The 18,823-nt window shown below is 47.6% G+C and overlaps 1 protein-coding gene across 1 annotated transcript in view; it reads right to left on the bottom strand.

The window, feature by feature from the left end:
- LOC137431092 (protein ENTREP2-like) overlaps positions 1–18,823 on the bottom strand; it is a 148,620-nt gene that overhangs the window by 65,509 nt on the left and 64,288 nt on the right. The window contains exon 5 of the mRNA XM_078781393.1: positions 633–1,159. Within this exon, the coding sequence (XP_078637519.1) occupies positions 717–1,159 (443 nt within the window). The 3' untranslated portion in view covers positions 633–716. The remainder of the gene's footprint in view (positions 1–632; positions 1,160–18,823) is intronic.

The following is an 18,823-nucleotide window of genomic DNA, read 5'->3' as shown; positions in this document are numbered from 1 at the left end:
ATATATATATATATATATATATATATAATTTCAATGACCATCTAATATGTATACACATATACTAGTTATACATACATACATACTCATTTTCTCTGTACAAAACAAATTCTCACCATTAGAGGCTGCCTGGTCAGTAAAGTCTGCCAGAGTCATATTAAAGACTAAAGTTTGTTCGTGCTGCTTCCTTCCTTGACGCTCAGCATTTAAAGACAATAGGGCACGGACAAACAACCATACATTGGGAGCCATAGCGCAAGCTTGATGGGCCTAATTTCCTCCTCCTGTGTTGAAGTTCCTGCTCTAAGTGTACTCACCTATTTTCTTTTTAAGAACCAAAAGGATTGTGGGACAACAAGCATTACAATCCAATACAAACTACTAAATGCCCCAAGTATGTAGCAACCCTGCTAGCATGACAACAGGATGACACTTCAAGTATTCTAAATCCCCAACCGACAACAACCCTCCTTCCAGTGAGGTCTCTATATGAGGTCTGGAAGTGTACAGATTCTAGTTTTAGTTTGATCTCATTCTGCAAATAATTGGACAACAGTCTTTACAGTTTAGAATCACGCAGACAATACTGAGAAGTAGCAGTAGCTGTATTATACACATCATAAGGAGGTACTCACTTTGAGGAAAATAGCAGGTGGTGGGATCACTATTGGACCTGTAGAGCCCCGGCAGGCTACGACTCCTCCGCAAGCAGCTTGGGTTCAGTCTTGCATTCCCTGCATCCTTTCCATTGTGCATCTAGATCCTTTTCTGCCATCGCAATCTGAAGGCTCTTCTGTCCGTCCAATGTTTTCCCCTGATATGCACCTGTGGTTAGGCCATTGGGGATCCCTACACACAGTGGCAGAAATCTTGGGGCTCCCACCGGCTGAGCGGGCTCTCCGTGGCAAATCGCACTCTTTAGGCGAGCAGATACATCCACGCTTGAACATGCTAACTCGTGCCCAAATATATTCTAGGCTTTCATTGGTCAAGACTACTTCGCCTGGTGAATTTACTGTTGGTGCAACCAGGTCGAGGAGACTTTGTCCAGTGCGAGCTGTATCCATGGCCAGCTCAGCTTGTGGGGAGTTTGGTCCTTGAGAAAAGCACATGTTCGCTTCCAAGACAGCAAAGGACTCCATCATTCCAGGGCTGATGCTTCCTGGCCAAAGTTGTGGACATGCACACATACACACACATACACACAAGCAAATGCATAAGTTAGGTAACTCATAATCAGGTCATGTGTGTGTCAACATGAAAACTTGTATATGTGTTTTTAACATCAATACTCCTCCGTTCTCTACTACAAGCTTCACTCATGTTCAGAAAAAAATCCCTCTGTGAGGGAATGAGGCACTCACGCCAAGTCATGAATATTACATAGCTGAGGACATGCCTTCAGCAAGTCACAACTCCATTGGAGGCTGTTGCCCTTGAGGCAGGGATCAGAAATGGCAGGCAAGGAGAATTTTGGTGAAATACAGACACACAATGACCTCGTCATATCAAAATCCACCGTGGCATATCTTTAACAATCACCAGAACACTGGCAGACAGGACGCACAGTTTAACATCCGCTCTGAAAGGATGGCATTCTGTATATGTCAATATTCCATTAAATTCAACATTCAGATTCAGTCTCCTGTTGAATCCAAAACAGACTCGGTAACCCAAAAGCAGGTATGCAACGTCAAATTATCCCTGCCAGGCCACCTGATAGAAAAGTGAAATTACAAAAGATGATTTCCAATTCCAACATCCTCTAAATTCTGATGTAACCAAAAGGTTTTGAAATCCAAAAAGTGAATCACCATGCATCATTACGACAATGCGGCAGACTAAACGAGAATAACATCATTTGCAGGGTGCAACCCAGACAATGGAATAATGATGTGTACGTGTGTGCATCTGTGTGTGTATCTGCGTGTCTCTTTGTCTAGGTATACACATGCTAGAGAAAGGTTGAGCATTTTCCTTTTTCATTCTCTCATGGAAAAAATTCACAATGAGCTTTAGGCCGCTGTTCTTTATCCTTCTTTGTCAATACAGCATGAGCAGAACATGGCATTTCAGGCATTTCAACCATTTCCAGGGATAAAGAATTGTCAGTGGGGTAGCAGAAGCAATCAAGGATTACAGGAGATTCTACAATGCATTATGATCTGCATAAATAACATTTGCCATTTAGATAAAACCTCTATAAAAGCAATATATTGCAACGAATTTAAGAAGTGTAACGAATTTGAGAAGTGTAACGAATTTGAGAAAGTGTAACGAATGTGAGAAGTATGGTTTTGTTGTGTGTAACTGTCACCCTCCGTAATGTAAAGAAAGGTCGAAGCTCGTCCTCTTAGTTAATTCCATAAACCTACACACAGGACACCATATATCCTTTTAAATAGTTAGTCCCTTATTCTCTGTAGGTTAAGGATGTGTTTCCCAATAGTTTGACTCTTCATTGCACCTAATTAAATAAGAGTAGGCCCCTCCGACGCCCCATGGCAGCTTCCAAGTGCCAGGTTTGCCAGGTTTGCTGCAATTGCCTCTTTAGCCACTTTGCTGCATTTTTCATCTCCCGTCCACTTTGCTGCATTTGACTCCATTACGCACGAGGTAACGACGAAGAAGAAAGGCGGGTCTCCACCTCGTCATAGAGGGGAGGAGTAAGTCGGCCCCGCTCATCGAACCCAGAACGAGGGGTTTGGCTTGAGAGGGCGGAGAGAGAACACTTGGGGGAGGTTCGCAAAGGTTGAAGGGCGGGGCCTATATAACCCGCAGTGCGACGCTCCCCACGGTAGATGAGCTTTTTGGAGAAGATTGAGGTCCGAAGAAGATGAGCTGAGAGGAGATGATGAGCTTTTTGGAGAAGATTGAGGTCCGAAGAAGATTGAGAGAAAGGTGCGGCAGATGCGCGATCCAGCTAAGGCAGCCAAGAGAGAACGAGACGTGAGGGGGTGCTGATACTGAGCAATACGCCGAGACCCTCTAGTCTAGGCCCTATTGCCGGCTGTGGAGACGCGGAGCTGCCAGCTGTTGTTCGCTTCGAGCACGGAGCGTGGACCTCGACGGTGTGGAATTGCCCGGACCTTCCTGCCCTGCCATCGGCTTGGACCTTCTCCTCCCTCCAGTGATTCCTGCCATCATTTCCCCCGTGTAAGTGTGCCCGTTTGTCCGTCTTTCATGTTGTCTTGGGGTATTAATTAAGACTGCCATATATATAAGCTAATCATTGCCCTATGTCTCCTGCTCCTTCAATTGCCTTATAAATCATCTTTCTTTTCCTTTCTGCTTAGTGTGTATAAATAGTAATAAATCTTGTTATTCCCTACTTTGTCTTTACTTCTTCATGCTCTTTCGGTCGCTTTAGAGGTTTCCATATTGAGTGCACGTGGCGCGATTTGGCCAACGTTTGAGAATCGGGTTAGTCTTTGGTAAAGGCTCGAACGTCAGGTTGCTAAAAACCGCTCGGCAATAACAAGACCATCCAAACCGGGGTTCGAGCGGTACTTGTCTCCCTAGTCTGCGGAGGGACGGATAAAGGTATTCGGGATAGACCCTGGACCCATAACCCTGATCCGTTCCATCCCGCGGGATAGCGTTACAAGTACAAGGAACGGGGAGACGGCCAGCTTAACAGGACAAGGGGCTAATCACCCCTTGCTAATGGGAGAGCCGTCCCCCGTATCCGTAACAATCTATATTGCTTGACGCAGTAAGCAAGTAAGTAATATATACACACACACACACACACACACACACACACACACACACACACACACGTTCAAAACACACCGCGTCACAAGTGTGCCGCACTGACCAGGTCCTCAGTCGAGGTCCTCAGCATCATCCCGTTTCGGCCCTTCAACCTCGATACGGTCAGCTAAGGTGGGCCAGCAGGACCACATACACATCCACATGCAGCAACTACACCTGGATGCGTACATCCCCCACCCCCAGCCAGTGCGAACGCAGACTACAACAACAAAATTGCCTCCACATACAGAATCCACAGCACCAAACAAACATGGTGGAACACTCAAACACCCACCTTTATACCCTTCACCACTCACCAACAAAACACACCAGATCATTCATACACACACATACACACACAACACAAACCAACCACCTACCCTTACAACATACACCACTCAACATACAAAAACACACACACCCATGCAAAAATACACACCCTCACCCACTCACTCACATACACAAAATCTATATAATAATAGCGTAAGGACTCGACTTTGTTGTCCCTTTTACGCCGCACCCAGTGATCCGATGCCCATGGCACTCATGGATTTACGATCTACGAACCGCGCTCTTTGTTTATCACGTACAGCCATACTCGAAAAATCTGAATTAGCCGACGTTGGGGCCCAAAAGCATCCGATTAACTGCCGATACGACGCCATCTTACGACGCCATCGTATTGGCGTCTGCTGGGCGAAGGCGAAGCGAGCCGTCCGCTGATTGGACAGTCGAGTGGTGTGAACATGGGTGGTGTGAACCAAATGGTCTTTTTATTCCCTTGAACATTTAAAATTAGGATATAAAAGGAAACGTCTTTATCGTCATTTTAATAAAGTTAAATGGAGTGACGTTGCGATACTCGGGGTGCGTTGCATAAATCCTCGTAACTCAGAGAGGTGTAGCAGGTGGCGAGACGTAAGGAAGCTTAAAGATAACGAGCTGAAACAGACGAACGATATGTCAATCCCTTTCTACACCGAACGGCAATAAAAGTATGAGAGCGGGAAGGCATGGCCTGAGCACTTCGAGCAGAGAGGACTGATTGGACTTAACTTAAAGAGAAAAAATTGGAGCTTAACGGAAGAAGAAGATCCCATGAGCGCTCCCCTATGCCATCCATAATGGTACACTCTATCCATACACCACATCCTCCCTTCCGTGGATGTTCCACGGGTTTCGGCTAGTAAGAAATAATAATAGTAACAAAAAAAAAAAAAAAAAAAACCACACACAACCAACCACCTACCCTTACCAACATGCACCACTCATGCAAACATGCAAAACCACACCCACTCATGACCCACTCCAGCAACACACACAAACACAAACACATCTCCATTCACACATTGGTCACTTCACCATTCACACACACACACACACACACACACACACACACACACACACACACACACACACACACACACACACACACACGCACACACACACACACACACACACACACACACACACACACACACACACACTATATATTGTTACGCAACCGTGATTAACACCACAGTTACGGATGGCCGATTTGCGAGACTTTAACTCCCGAGGCGAAAACTCAATGGCGGATTCAAACTCAACACAAAGTTAAACGCGCGGAATGGCAGACACAGCAAAGCTCCGCAGCCTTATCTATTAAAATGAAACACCCAGGAAACTGCGTTCAGATATATACAGAAAATAATACAAGGATTTATTATGGAAAAGTAAAGCCAGTGAAAAAGCCCGCCGGTAAATCTAATATCCTAGATCGGGACGTCCCCACACGACTGACAGCAAACACAAAACGAGGGAGATGAATTACGAAAAGAATACGTCACGTCGTTCAAAATGTACGCGGATGCGGGCTTATCTTGTTTGTCTTTCGTCGTCTTTGTGGCGGCCGTCCAACACCGCTCCTTTCGGCCCGATCGCACACCACGAGGTCCCTCGCTCCAAGTCCCACAAGGCCGAGCACCACGCACCAAAAAGCACCATGCGTCGACGACCTCCAACGCGGGCACAAACTCCACTTGACCAGGGACAGGAAGGACTCCTTTGATAGCCACTCGACTCGACTCTCTGCGGGAGTGCTGGCAGCCAAGTGCCAACTGTTCAGTGCCAACTGTTCAGTGCCAACTGTTCAACGAACTGCTCCCACGAAATGCTGCCTCTGCTGAGTCCTGTGTGCCCTGTGTGCCACGAAATGGCGTCCGACCGTCGCTAATATCTCTGGCCGATGACGTCACATTGGCGCACTCCTCAGCCAATAATAGCCTCCCAACTCGCCGGCTCGCCCAGGTCACGCCCTCTCCGGCATCGCTCCACTCTTGACATCTCCCGTCCCCGACCCCGCGGTCCCTGTGCTACAACACGTGCCAGGCGAGGTTTGTAGGCCTTGGAGGTGCAAACGGCGGCGGCCAACCGTGGCGGTGTTTTTGGCCTGGTTTCCTGTCCATTTATTACGAAGTCAATGTCAGGGAAAGGAATTATTTAATGTTGCGCTAAGGACCTAACTAATGTTTATGTGGTTTGCAGTGCCATAATGGACAAAGGTTTGACTACTAGGTGAGACTCACAGGGGCGTTACCTTTAATCCCTCACTATTTAACACTCGAACCTCCAGGTAGGTCCACAATCATACATCTTCCCCCGACAAACGCCTAAACATCAAGAACTTATTACATGTAGAGTCCCTGTCACGACAGCCGAATACCTACCTATTCAGATCTACCTAGCTCTAGATGTTGCTCTACCAAATTCATAACACAGCCCCCCCCCCCCCGGAACCGTAGCTCCTGCAAGGTTCACCGCAGGCTCTACCATTCCAGCCTTAACACTTACTGTCACACACTTAATTAACCTATGAAATAAATCAGGAAGGGCTGTGGGAAGTGAGTCGGACTACCTACCTACACTTCCTTAACATGCTGAACCCCTTAACCATCATGCAAGTATGTACATTTTCTTCGTTGTTCCTGTGGAGGGAGGAAACAACAACACACCACACTAACTTAACCACAAAACTTAACCATCTTTCCAAACTCAAAACTCTAACCTTTGTACATACCCCGGTCTACAGACCACGTCCCCCGGTGGATGCCACAAGACACAACCTTACCTGCGGGGCCATCCCCAATGCATCCCCCTAAATTTCCACGGGCCCTGTCCAGATGTTACAGGTGAGTGACACGGCTCGGTGGATTTCGCCCACATTCATGCAACACAGACCCCTTAACCACTCATTCTCATTCCATAGGTCATCAAGGCATTTCAAAAATCAACAAAGCACTTATTTCAATACACCCCCTGCAGGACCATGGCATTGATGTCATTCACGTGTGTGTGCATTCCTCAACTAGGCAGCGGGGAGGTACCGCACAAAAAGATGGTGGGGGCGCATCAGGCTGTGGTGCCCGCAGTCCCAAAAACAAGTCAACCGACTTACAAGTTTATTGCCCCCCCCCCCCTTTACCTCTTGGCCCCGTGACAGCCCAACAGCCCCTTTCCGCCGTTACCTCGCCGGTGAGGGTCTCCACACACACCAGGCTCCTTTGCCTCCTGCTTTCGCGCAGCAACACGGGTCACCGGGGGACTTCCTCACCCCGCGGCGCCCAACCAGACCCTCCACCGACGAGCTCCAATTTCCAGTTACCACCGGCTGCCAGGGGTAATTGCCGCAGAGGGGGGCCCGCAGGCATCGCTCCTCAGAGCTTGCTCTGTACCTGCGGACACACACACCTTCCCCACCCACAAGACCCCAAAACACACTTCCTCCCCCGCTGCCATTCAATTCTCCACACAACTCAGCACAATTCAGTACAATTCTTGGTGTAAAAGGTGTTACAAGGCTTGCCATGGCCTGCCACATGTGAAATCCCCCAGTTCACATTTAAACCATCACACATTTCCAAAAGCACATTTCCAAAAGCACAAGTATCGCCCCTCATTATCTCCAATAATCATCACTCACTCTCCAGGTTCCACCCTCACGACCACATCAAAACACCTAACCACAATACAAAAACATACGCCACCCACAAGACACTGTGGCTCCCATTCCATCCCCTCACCGGCCATGTCATCACTCTCACCCGCCTCCCAACTCCAATTTACATGTCCCCAATTTCCAAAGCAAGTCCTGAAGCCTGGGACAGTACTCCTCAAAACACTCACCTCAAGTGCAGGTAGTTGCAGGTTGGTCAGGTTCAAGAGTGTCATCCACCCATACAATTCCCAAAATTTCACATTGGGGCCTACCAAATACTTCCAAATTTCTCTTTTGTCCCCACACTACACTGGCAGGTATGTGGATCCGCATCCAACGGTGATCATCGCTACACAACTACCTATGGCCACGACAGCTCTGCACCTCTACCGTGCAAGGGTCACCGGGACAAGGTGAGCAGTCAAAACGCCAACATGGCCCATGAGTGTCCATAAGGGTGCGACCCACCATCCATCCTTCGGCCCCCCTGCGAGGAACACAGCTGCAGCAGCCCCAGCTGGCCAATGTGGTGAGCACTTGCTGCCACAACACACACTACCGCACACACAACCTCGGCCCTGGGGGGCACGGTCGCAGTGCGTGGCATCCCTACAGCCACGTCCCCTGCACCTCCCCATCATCCCCCAGTCCGACTACAGAACTGCAGCCCCCCAGTGCTCACCCACACTTGACCACACCAAGGTCCAGGCAACAGCCATGCTCCACCAGGAGACCCACCCAGAAGACATGGTCCACACACCTCGGACACGCACAGCACCACGTTGACCCTCAGGCCACACAACTACATCCCCATCATCCCGCGTCCCAAATCTCAGCACAGTTGCCCCCGCAACCAGTTGAAAGCTGTGTCTTGCTACCCTATTAATTTCATCACAGCCTCCAACACTTTGGTCTACACACCTGGATCAATAATGGCGTCACTGTACAGTGTCCACCATGGCATTTCAAAATCCACCCTTAAATTTCCATCTAACCCACAGATTACCCATGCCAACCATTTGTCACATTTCACTAACCTCACCAAAGAAGGATGCTTTGCCATACACATGCCAGCCGAGCATGGCCCATATGCTCGGCTCGTTCTAGTTTCCCGCACACTCTACCGCTATTGGCCCAGGCGGAGGTGGTGGTCCTCTGTCTGGCACCTGTGGACCTACTGGGGACCCCCTCCTTTCTGGACTGCGAAGCCTGTCAGGAGGTGGGGGCCCATATGGTTGCCGACAATTCCTCTGACTGTGCCCTCTTCTCCCACATCTAAAACAAGTCCCCAAGAACGGACCCCTCTGGTAGCCAGGCGGAGCCCCCCTTTCTCCCGGCCCAGCCCGATAAAAATCAGGCCGTCCCGATGGCCAACCTGGACCACCCTGTCGTGACTCGCTCCCTGCAAATTGTCCCCCCATCAAATTTGTCAGCTGTCGGCTGATTCCCCTTAACATTCGCCCGATGTCATCCTCTGGCTTTTCCTGATCCCGCACCTCGGCCTGCCGTACCGTCACAGGTGCCCTCTCCGATGCGCGGTTCGACCTTCTCAAAAAGGTCAGTCTCGCCGCGCATTCCGCTGCACGGTGCACCGTGGGTGGGTCCTGTAACTCCACCAACGTCCGGACCTCAGGATCAGGGAGAGCCGCCATAAATTTTTCTATCGCCAGCTTGTCCCACGCCTGTGCTGGTAGGTCCCTGTATGCTATCCTCACAGATTGGTATATATCCTGGGCCAGCTCCTGCAACGTCTCATTAGGCTTTTGCCTGCGATGCAGCAGCTGTGCCCTGACCAGGTCGCACCTTGCGCCTGTCCCGTACCTGTTATTCAAGGCCTCACAAATGGCCTTGCTGGTCAATATTCCCTCTGGGACTACGTTTAACACTTCGGCGGCTGACCCCCGCAGTGTCGCCACCAGATTCCCCATGCGCTCCCGCTCTCCCCAACCATTGAGCTGAGACACGCACTCAAATTGTGTCAGGAAAGCCTCGAGGCTCCCTGATCCGTCAAAATGTACGAGGGGGATTGTTTTTCCAGAGACTCTATTCCCCGATTCCTCTCTGTCCAAATCCAGTCCGGGGCCAAAACACCCCCCCAACTGGGTATTCCGTTTCGGAGCCTCTGGTGTCCAAATGTGGCTCGTGGTGAGGGTCTCCTGGGTCACCTTAATCTGGTCCTGAAGATGTTTAACCGACCTACTCACCTCTTCCTTCAGGCTCTCTTGAACCCGGCCAACCTCCTTCTTGATGGTATTGTCCCAGATCTCCAGTCGCTCCTGCATAAAATCACTCACCCTTTCATTATCCATTAGTGGCCCCCACAGGCCTTTCTCAATTAACCCTTGCTCCTGCTCTTTTATGCGGGTTTCCAACCCCCTCACCTCCTCGGCCAATTTGCCCCCCTGTCGGTTGAGCAGTCCCCATTCCTCACTCTGCTGTAGCATTCTGGCATCCACCCGGCCCCGATAGCCTTCCAGGTCCCCATTTGCTTTATCAATTCGACCCTCCAACGCTTCCCCCCTCCGGACAGCCTGGGTCACGCCCTCCTCTATTTTTGACATTAATTCTGTCCGTATCGATTCACTTGCCACCCCTATGGCTTTTTCCATCTCCCCCCCTCTAGTTTCTACTTTATCCTCCAATTCCCCCAGTCTGCCCGTAATTTGGTTTTGCACACTCCCTTCTATGCCCTCAATTCGTTTCCCCAGCTGTTGTGCCATTTCCCCAATTTTTCCTTCCAATTTTTCATTCCTCTCTTTCATTTGTTCATTCATTCGTTCATTCACTTTTCCCTCCAATCCCTCAATTTTGCTGTCCATCCCTTCGATCTGTTCTTTCAAACCCTCCTTCAATCTATCCATTTGCCCCTCCATGTTTTTTGTTTGGGCATTAATTCTGTTCTCCAATTGCTCGTTCTGAGCATTCATTTCCCCTTTCAATCCATTAATTTGGTCACTCATGTCCTTCAGTCCTTCCCTCCATTCCTTCCCCTGCGACTCCATTTTATTTTCCATCCCTTCAATTTGTTCCTCCAATCGATCACTCATTCCCTTCATTCCTTACTCATTTTATTTTCCAGCCCGTCAATTTTGTCATTCAATTCCCGACTGGCTCGCTCACCCTCGGCCCTCTGAGCATTTATTAAATTTACTATGGTCTGGAGATCTATCGGGGCCGTCCCACTTGTTCCCAACTCCCCGGTAGGGGAGGGGCATACGTTGGTGCTCGGGACGAGGGAGGTTCCAAGGCTCACCTCTGCATCAAATTCCCCTATTTCCGGCTCACTCCCAACGCTGACGGAGGCCTCGCTACGCACCTCCATTTCGTCGACCTCCGACATCCGCTTTTCGGAAGGTCGTTCCCCGCGCGCGTATTTATTTCAATTCCAAAAAACACAATTTAAATTTGACGAAGACGCGATATCGCGCTCCGTATGCCCAATTGATTATTAAATTTCTCCGCCTCGACTATAAAAATTTTGCGTTCGAACGTCGGGCGCAATGTACGCCCGACCGTGTCGATGTCTCGCCGCGGACAAAAACATTTGTCCGACGGGTTCAAATCCTACACTCCTGACACCACTTGTTACGCAACCATGATTAACACCACAGTTACGGATGGCCGATTTGCGAGACTTTAACTCCTGAGGCGAAAACTCAATGGCGGATTCAAACTCAACACAAAGTTAAACGCGCGGAATGGCAGACACAGCAAAGCTCCGCAGCCTTATCTATTAAAATGAAACACCCAGGAAACTGCGTTCAGATATATACAGAAAATAATACAAGGATTTATTATGGAAAAGTAAAGCCAGTGAAAAAGCCCGCCGGTAAATCTAATATCCTAGATCGGGACGTCCCCACACGACTGACAGCAAACACAAAACGAGGGAGATGAATTACGAAAAGAATACGTCACGTCGTTCAAAATGTACGCGGATGCGGGCTTATCTTGTTTGTCTTTCGTCGTCTTTGTGGCGGCCGTCCAACACCGCTCCTTTCGGCCCGATCGCACACCACGAGGTCCCTCGCTCCAAGTCCCACAAGGCCGAGCACCACGCACCAAAAAGCACCATGCGTCGACGACCTCCAACGCGGGCACAAACTCCACTTGACCAGGGACAGGAAGGACTCCTTTGATAGCCACTCGACTCGACTCTCTGCGGGAGTGCTGGCAGCCAAGTGCCAACTGTTCAGTGCCAACTGTTCAGTGCCAACTGTTCAGTGCCAACTGTTCAACGAACTGCTCCCACGAAATGCTGCCTCTGCTGAGTCCTGTGTGCCCTGTGTGCCACGAAATGGCGTCCGACCGTCGCTAATATCTCTGGCCGATGACGTCACATTGGCGCACTCCTCAGCCAATAATAGCCTCCCAACTCGCCGGCTCGCCCAGGTCACGCCCTCTCCGGCATCGCTCCACTCTTGACATCTCCCGTCCCCGACCCCGCGGTCCCTGTGCTACAACACGTGCCAGGCGAGGTTTGTAGGCCTTGGAGGTGCAAACGGCGGCGGCCAACCGTGGCGGTGTTTTTGGCCTGGTTTCCTGTCCATTTATTACGAAGTCAATGTCAGGGAAAGGAATTATTTAATGTTGCGCTAAGGACCTAACTAATGTTTATGTGGTTTGCAGTGCCATAATGGACAAAGGTTTGACTACTAGGTGAGACTCACAGGGGCGTTACCTTTAATCCCTCACTATTTAACACTCGAACCTCCAGGTAGGTCCACAATCATACATCTTCCCCCGACAAACGCCTAAACATCAAGAACTTATTACATGTAGAGTCCCTGTCACGACAGCCGAATACCTACCCATTCAGATCTACCTAGCTCTAGATGTTGCTCTACCAAATTCATAACAATATATATATATATATATATATATATATATATATATATATATATATATATATATATATACATACATACATACATAAATGATGTTGTGTGATGGTCACCTTACCGCCTCTATCTGGAGATTTTGGAACACTATGCTATTTTGGGACTTTAAGACCTGAGTTTGCTCATGGCTGCCATAAGCCTTTGAGAGAAGGATAAAAAGGATGAGTATACGCTCTGTCCTGCCTGGCTGTGATGAAAGTCGTCGCCTGGTAGTTTGTACACACTGCTCCCCATCTCCATCAGTCCCATTTACAGAAAGGCTTCACCAAACATCACCCACACGTTCCTCGTCTTCATCCTACATCATCCACCTGAGCTACACCCTTCATCTCATCCAACATCATCCACCTGTGCTACATCCCAGTTCCTCCACTTTGTATAGATTACAGGATCTTTCAAATATTCGCTGCCTATGCGATGACATCACAATCCTGAAATTCGGCTGTTTGGTGCCATTAATTCCACTCTCCCCCACCTCATTCCTTCCTTCCTCTTCACTATGGTGCTGTTTTTTTTTTCTTATTCTTTTAAACTTTTATTTGAATTTAAATGTCCTTGTTATTTTAAAGTCATAGAAATTGCAACCATTTTAATTACTTGTTTACTTACTTTACTTAATTGATTATTCACTTATTTATTGTTACGTGGAAAGGGAGGAGGGGGGAGGTGGTGACTGGGGGATAGATAGAATTATGTTAAGAATAGTATGGCTGTGTCTTCGAGTAGGTTAGATTAACTCCTGTATCAGGGATCTGTCAGAGTTAAGTCAACGTGTAGCAAGGGGGTGGTGATTGTAACCAGCAGAATAGGGTAAGATAGTATGGTGTAAAACCTCCTGTAGAGGCAAGGCCAGGTGGACGACTTGTGGCCACGAAGGCTCCGTAAAGTGTTCGTGCTGTAAAAGGAATGATCAACAGGACTGTTTGGCCAGAAGTCAGTGGGCCACAATAGTGGGTTGTGGAACCCTGGACAGGGTCGGAGCACTTTTGCGAAGGACTGCTGCACAGGGCAGGACAGCTCGGAATATGGTGCCACTCACAATCAGTGGACAATGATGGGAACTCCTGCCCATGAAAACGGTTTCAAAGGTGATAAAGGCCATGTCCACACTTGTGCTTGGCAGATGGCAATTAGTACTGATGAAATAAGATATCTATCTCTTTCTCTCAATGGTGCTTCATCATTCCGGGAGGAGGACCAGTTACGGAGCTCGGACAGCTTGCCATCCCTCCTTATCACCCTTCTCCCGACCAGAGCTGCCATGTGCCACACCAGCCTGCATACCCATATTTGACCGACAGCAACACGAGGTCAATCCTTGCCTACTCCCTTTGTTGTGTGGATCTGGTATTGTTTCACAAGAGCAGGGAATAGTTTTTCATTGTATATTGATCATGTTTATTTTCCCCATCTTCGCGATTTGTATTGGTCGACCACCAGATCTGTTCCATTATTCATTGATCGTCCTGCCTTTCCCTATCCCCATATATATTTTATAATAAACATTTTAATTATTTTTTAAAAATGTATTCCCACCTTTTTCCTTCACGCACAACCATCCCCCAAATTTGGTTTGTTAATCGGGCAATCCTTGGGGGATCGTAAATGGTGATAGTAATTCTGAACACGGCATGTTTAATTCAGGATTGATTCGGTCATTCGTGGAAGCCTTTGGACCTTCGGCTCAGAATGCTGGCATTCGCTGGGCATCTGAATGCGGCCTTGCTTTCTCACCCACTACCTTCCATTCTACATTTTTTAGGGTACAATTACGGATTGGAAAAATCAATGTTGGTATGCTGAAGGGAAAAAGTAGAGAAGTCGTTGAAATGATGCATAGAATAAGCGTTGATGTTTGTTGGCTTCAAAGAATAAGATGAAAAGGGCAAGTACAAAGCTTATCGGTTGCAACATAGAAAAATTTAATTTTTTTTTCGTTGAGAACATCAAAAGGGCATTGGTGCCATTGGTGTTCACGTCGCAGAAAAAATTATCAGAATGTGATAGAAATGAAGCGATTCAGAAGCAGAATAATGACGCTGAACATTATTACGGTGACGAAGTTTTGCATATTGCATTGCGACCCAAGCAAGTCTAAGTGAAGAATAACAAAGAACATTTTGGGATGAACTAGAAGGTTTGGTCCTAGTAATAAGCTGCAAAGAAGTGATTACAAGTAGAGATTTGAACAGATGTGTCGGCAATAAACTAAATGAATACTAATGGGATTAATGGCAGATTTGGACAAGGTGAGAGGAATGAGGAAGGATAAGCTATATTATAAATGGCAGAAGTGATAGATACACTGCCCTCCATAAGTATTGGAACTGTGAAGTCAATTTATTATTGCTATATACTCAGGAAATTTGTATTTGACATCAAAAGATGAATATGAGGCAAGAGTACAGGAGGTCAGCTTTTAGTTATTTGTATCTATATGTACAGACTTGGCATTTAATATGGAATATTTTTTTTTTCTTGACTTGGGTTTACTTTCTGAACTCAGTATATCAACCTGGTGAGTTTCTTTTACCCTTCGGTGATGTCTTTGTTGAAAGAACCATGTCACTGATTGTCTTTCGCAGCAAGAAGTCAATAACAGGATTATATCACAAGTGGCATGACAAAATGTAAGGACAGGTACATTTGACGATTGGCTTCACAATCGGGTATATAAGGGTTGTTGCGTTCTGTATTAGTGGAAAACAACTGCTGCATGTCCACAAAAGTAATTGCCGCTTCCTCTGGAGATGGTCCGTCAACTTGACAATGCTGTTTGTCATGGAGTGGTGGCTTTACGAAATTCTGGCATGAAACAGCGTGCTATTGCTCGGCAGTATGGCATCACTCAAGGTCAGGTGTCAAAGATCCTGAAAGGAAATGCTCAGAGGGGTGTCCCTACTCCAATACCGAGGCCAGGACGTCCACGCAGAACCACAAGGAGAGATGATTGCCAGCTGCACTGGTTAGTCTGCAATGGCCGTACCAAGTCAGCTAATCGGCTTAGGGCTGAGTGGCAGCAACTGACAAATGTGCCTGTATCCAGAAGGCTAGTCAATCAACGACTGGTTCAAGCAGGCTATCGTGCCAGGCGTCCCCTGAGAAAGCCACGCCTGTCCAGACAAGACAGCCAGCACCGATTGCAGTGGGCCAGAGAGCACCGTCAATGGCAGCCAGGACACTGGAATCACGTGACCTTCAGTGAGGAGTCCAGATTTCTGGTCTATCGTCAAGATGGCCGCGTCCGAGTGCGCAGACAAGTTCATGAAGCCCACAACGAAGATTGTATAGTGCCAAGAGTCCAAGCTGAAGGTGGTGGGGTGACCGTTTGGGCTGCTTTTCATGCAGGGGGCAAAACTGACCTGGTTGTTCTGAATGGAAACCTGAACCAGTTCAAGTACAGGGTCATTCTGGAAGAAACATTGCTTCCATTTGCTCGTGCAGCCTTTCGAGGAAGCTTTGTCTTCCAAGATGACAATGCACGGCCTCATCGTGCTCGCATGATCCAACACTTTCTTGCTGACCGTGGTGTAGAGCATATGGAGTGGCCTGCCATGTCCCCGGATATGAATCCGATCGAGAACTTGTGGGCAGAATTAACGCGTCAAATCGACAACTCGGACCAGCAGCCTACCTCTGTGCGTGAATTGCAGCAGACTATTGTCACTGCATGGCAAGCGATTCCTGTCCAAACCTTGGCAAATCTCGTGAACAGCATGCCTCGATGTGTACATGCTCTCCTGATTGCTCGTGGGGGTTACACGAAGTACTGAACTGTAATTTTACTGTCCATAATCCCAGTCATAATTTAGCTTTTGTTTTTGTTGAAAAAAAATTTGGCTAATGTGCAAAATAAAGAGATACTTCTGGAAAACGTACAGAAGTTCAACACAGTACTGTCCGTGAATTGAGTTCGATATCAGTTTACATCACTTTCAAGGATCAATTTATTTGCTTCGAAATGTCAAATGTGGTTTTTGTTTCTTTTAAAGTTCACATTAACAAAATCTAGAATAATTTCAACATAATTCCAATGAACTTTTGGTTCTAAGTCATCTTGAAAAGTAAGTTCACCCCCACAAAAATATATTCCATATTAAATGCCAAGTCTATATATACACTACATGACCAAATGTGTGTGGCCACCGAAACATCACACATCTCATTCCAAAATCATGGGCATTAATATGGAGTTGGTCCCCCCTTTGCTGCTATAACAGCCTCCACTCTTCTGGGAAGGCTTTCCACTAGATGTTGAAACATTGCTGCGGGGATTTGCTTCCATTCAGCCACAACAGCATTAGTGAGGTTGGGCACTGATGTTGGGCGATTAGGCCTCGCTGGCTGTTGGCGTTCCAATTCATCCCAAAGGTGTTCGATGGGGTTGCGGTCAGGCCAGTCAAGTTCTTTCACACCGATCTCGACAAACCATTTATCTAAGGACCTCGCTTTGTGCACGCCGGCATTGTCATGCTGAAACAGGAAAGGGCCTTCCCCAAACTGCTGCCACAAAGTTGGAAGCACACAATCGTTTAGAATGTAATTGTATGCTATCGCGTCAAGATTTCTCTTCACTGGAACTAAGGGGCCTAGCCCGGACCATGAAAAACAGCCCCAGACCATTATTCCTCCTCCACCAAACTTTACAGTTTGCACTTTGCATTTGGAAAGGTAGTGTTCTCCTGGCATCCGCCAAACACAGATTCGGCCATCGGACTGACAGATGGTGAAGCGTGATTCATCATTCCAGAGAACGCGTTTCCAATGCTCCAGAGTCCAATGGCAGTGAGCTTTACACCACTCCAGCCGACGCTTGGCATTGCGCATGATCTTAGGTTTGTGTGCGGCCTTTCGGCCATGGAAACCTATTTCATGAAGCTCCTGACAAACAGTTGTGCTGACGCTGCTTCCAGAGGGAGTTTGGAACTCGGCAGTGAGTGTTGCAGCCGAGGACAGACGATTTTTACACACTACTGTTACGGAGCCATCATCTCTGCCTTTGTTGTTATTATATACTTGTAGGATTTTTAGTTTCAGGTAATATTGTTGCTAAGATGTTTGTGTGAAATGAAGATGACTTTAGTAAAAGGCGAAAATAAATGTTTGTGAAGGATAAAGGAAGATGCGGCAGAGGAACCGGAAGAGAAGGGGAGATCGAGACGGCCATGAGAGAGACACAGCCATCACGTCGCATCGAGGCTGAGAGCAGACTTTTTTGATATTGGTTGCAAATGAGTTGAGGCTTCCCGTGAAAGGGATTGCCCGCAACATCGTCATATATTGCGTGTGCAATTAAACCTATGTCTCAGATTTTATCACGAAGTGTGAGTTATTGATGGAGAGCAATTACAGGCCTATACACCATTTTATCCTCGATGAAGAAGAGGCTGCCTGCTTGGTGCATCTTGTTTTGTCGTTGGAATTTCCATATGAACTTCATCGTGTTGATTGCCATTGGTTTACCAGCTATCGGCTCAGTGCCCATGTCGACCTCTTACCATCCACAGTCACGCCAATACCTGCCTATTGATTTGCCGTTCTGCACGACCTCGATCTCCAACCAGCGTTGGGATCCGTGCACGGACTTTGGGGGAATGTTACATTCCACTCACGTTTGGCGTGTCGTGAGTTTATTGCTTTGAGAGCATTGGGGAATGATGGTACCATCACATGTATTTTTCATTTGATGCAAGTGATATTTTCATTGTACTTTCTTCCATAGTGTTATTATTGTGTATGTGAGAGTTGTTAATACAACGACTTGTCTTGTTCTACAATTGCATTGGTGTGGTTTTACCATGGTTTAATAGAACACGCAAAATAACAAATCTTTCTGCCGTGTTCCCGCTCCAGATTCTGAGGGGCACAGTAACCGAGGATTGGGGTGGTAATACGTAACACTACGCACTTCAGCACTATGCGGCCCTGTTCTGTGAGCTTGTGTGGCCTACCACTTTGGGGCTAAGCTGTTGTTTCTCCTTGACGTTTCCACTTCACAATAACTGCACTTAGTTGACTGGGGCAGCTATAGCAGGGCAGAAAATTGAGAACTGACCCGTTGGAAAGGTGGCATCCTATGATGGTGCCACGTTGAAAGTCACTGAGTTCTTCAGTATGGCCCATTCTATTGCCAATGTTTGTCTATGGAGATTGCATGGCTGTGTGCTCGATTAGATATACCTGTCAGCAATGG

The sequence above is a fragment of the Myxine glutinosa genome, chromosome 7 (genome assembly GCF_964187855.1).
Source record: "Myxine glutinosa chromosome 7, kmMyxGlut1.1, whole genome shotgun sequence".
In the NCBI taxonomy this organism is placed as follows: Eukaryota; Metazoa; Chordata; class Myxini; order Myxiniformes; family Myxinidae; genus Myxine; species Myxine glutinosa.
Note: the sequence above shows the minus strand (reverse complement) of the source record. Positions and strands in the feature narration are given on the sequence as shown.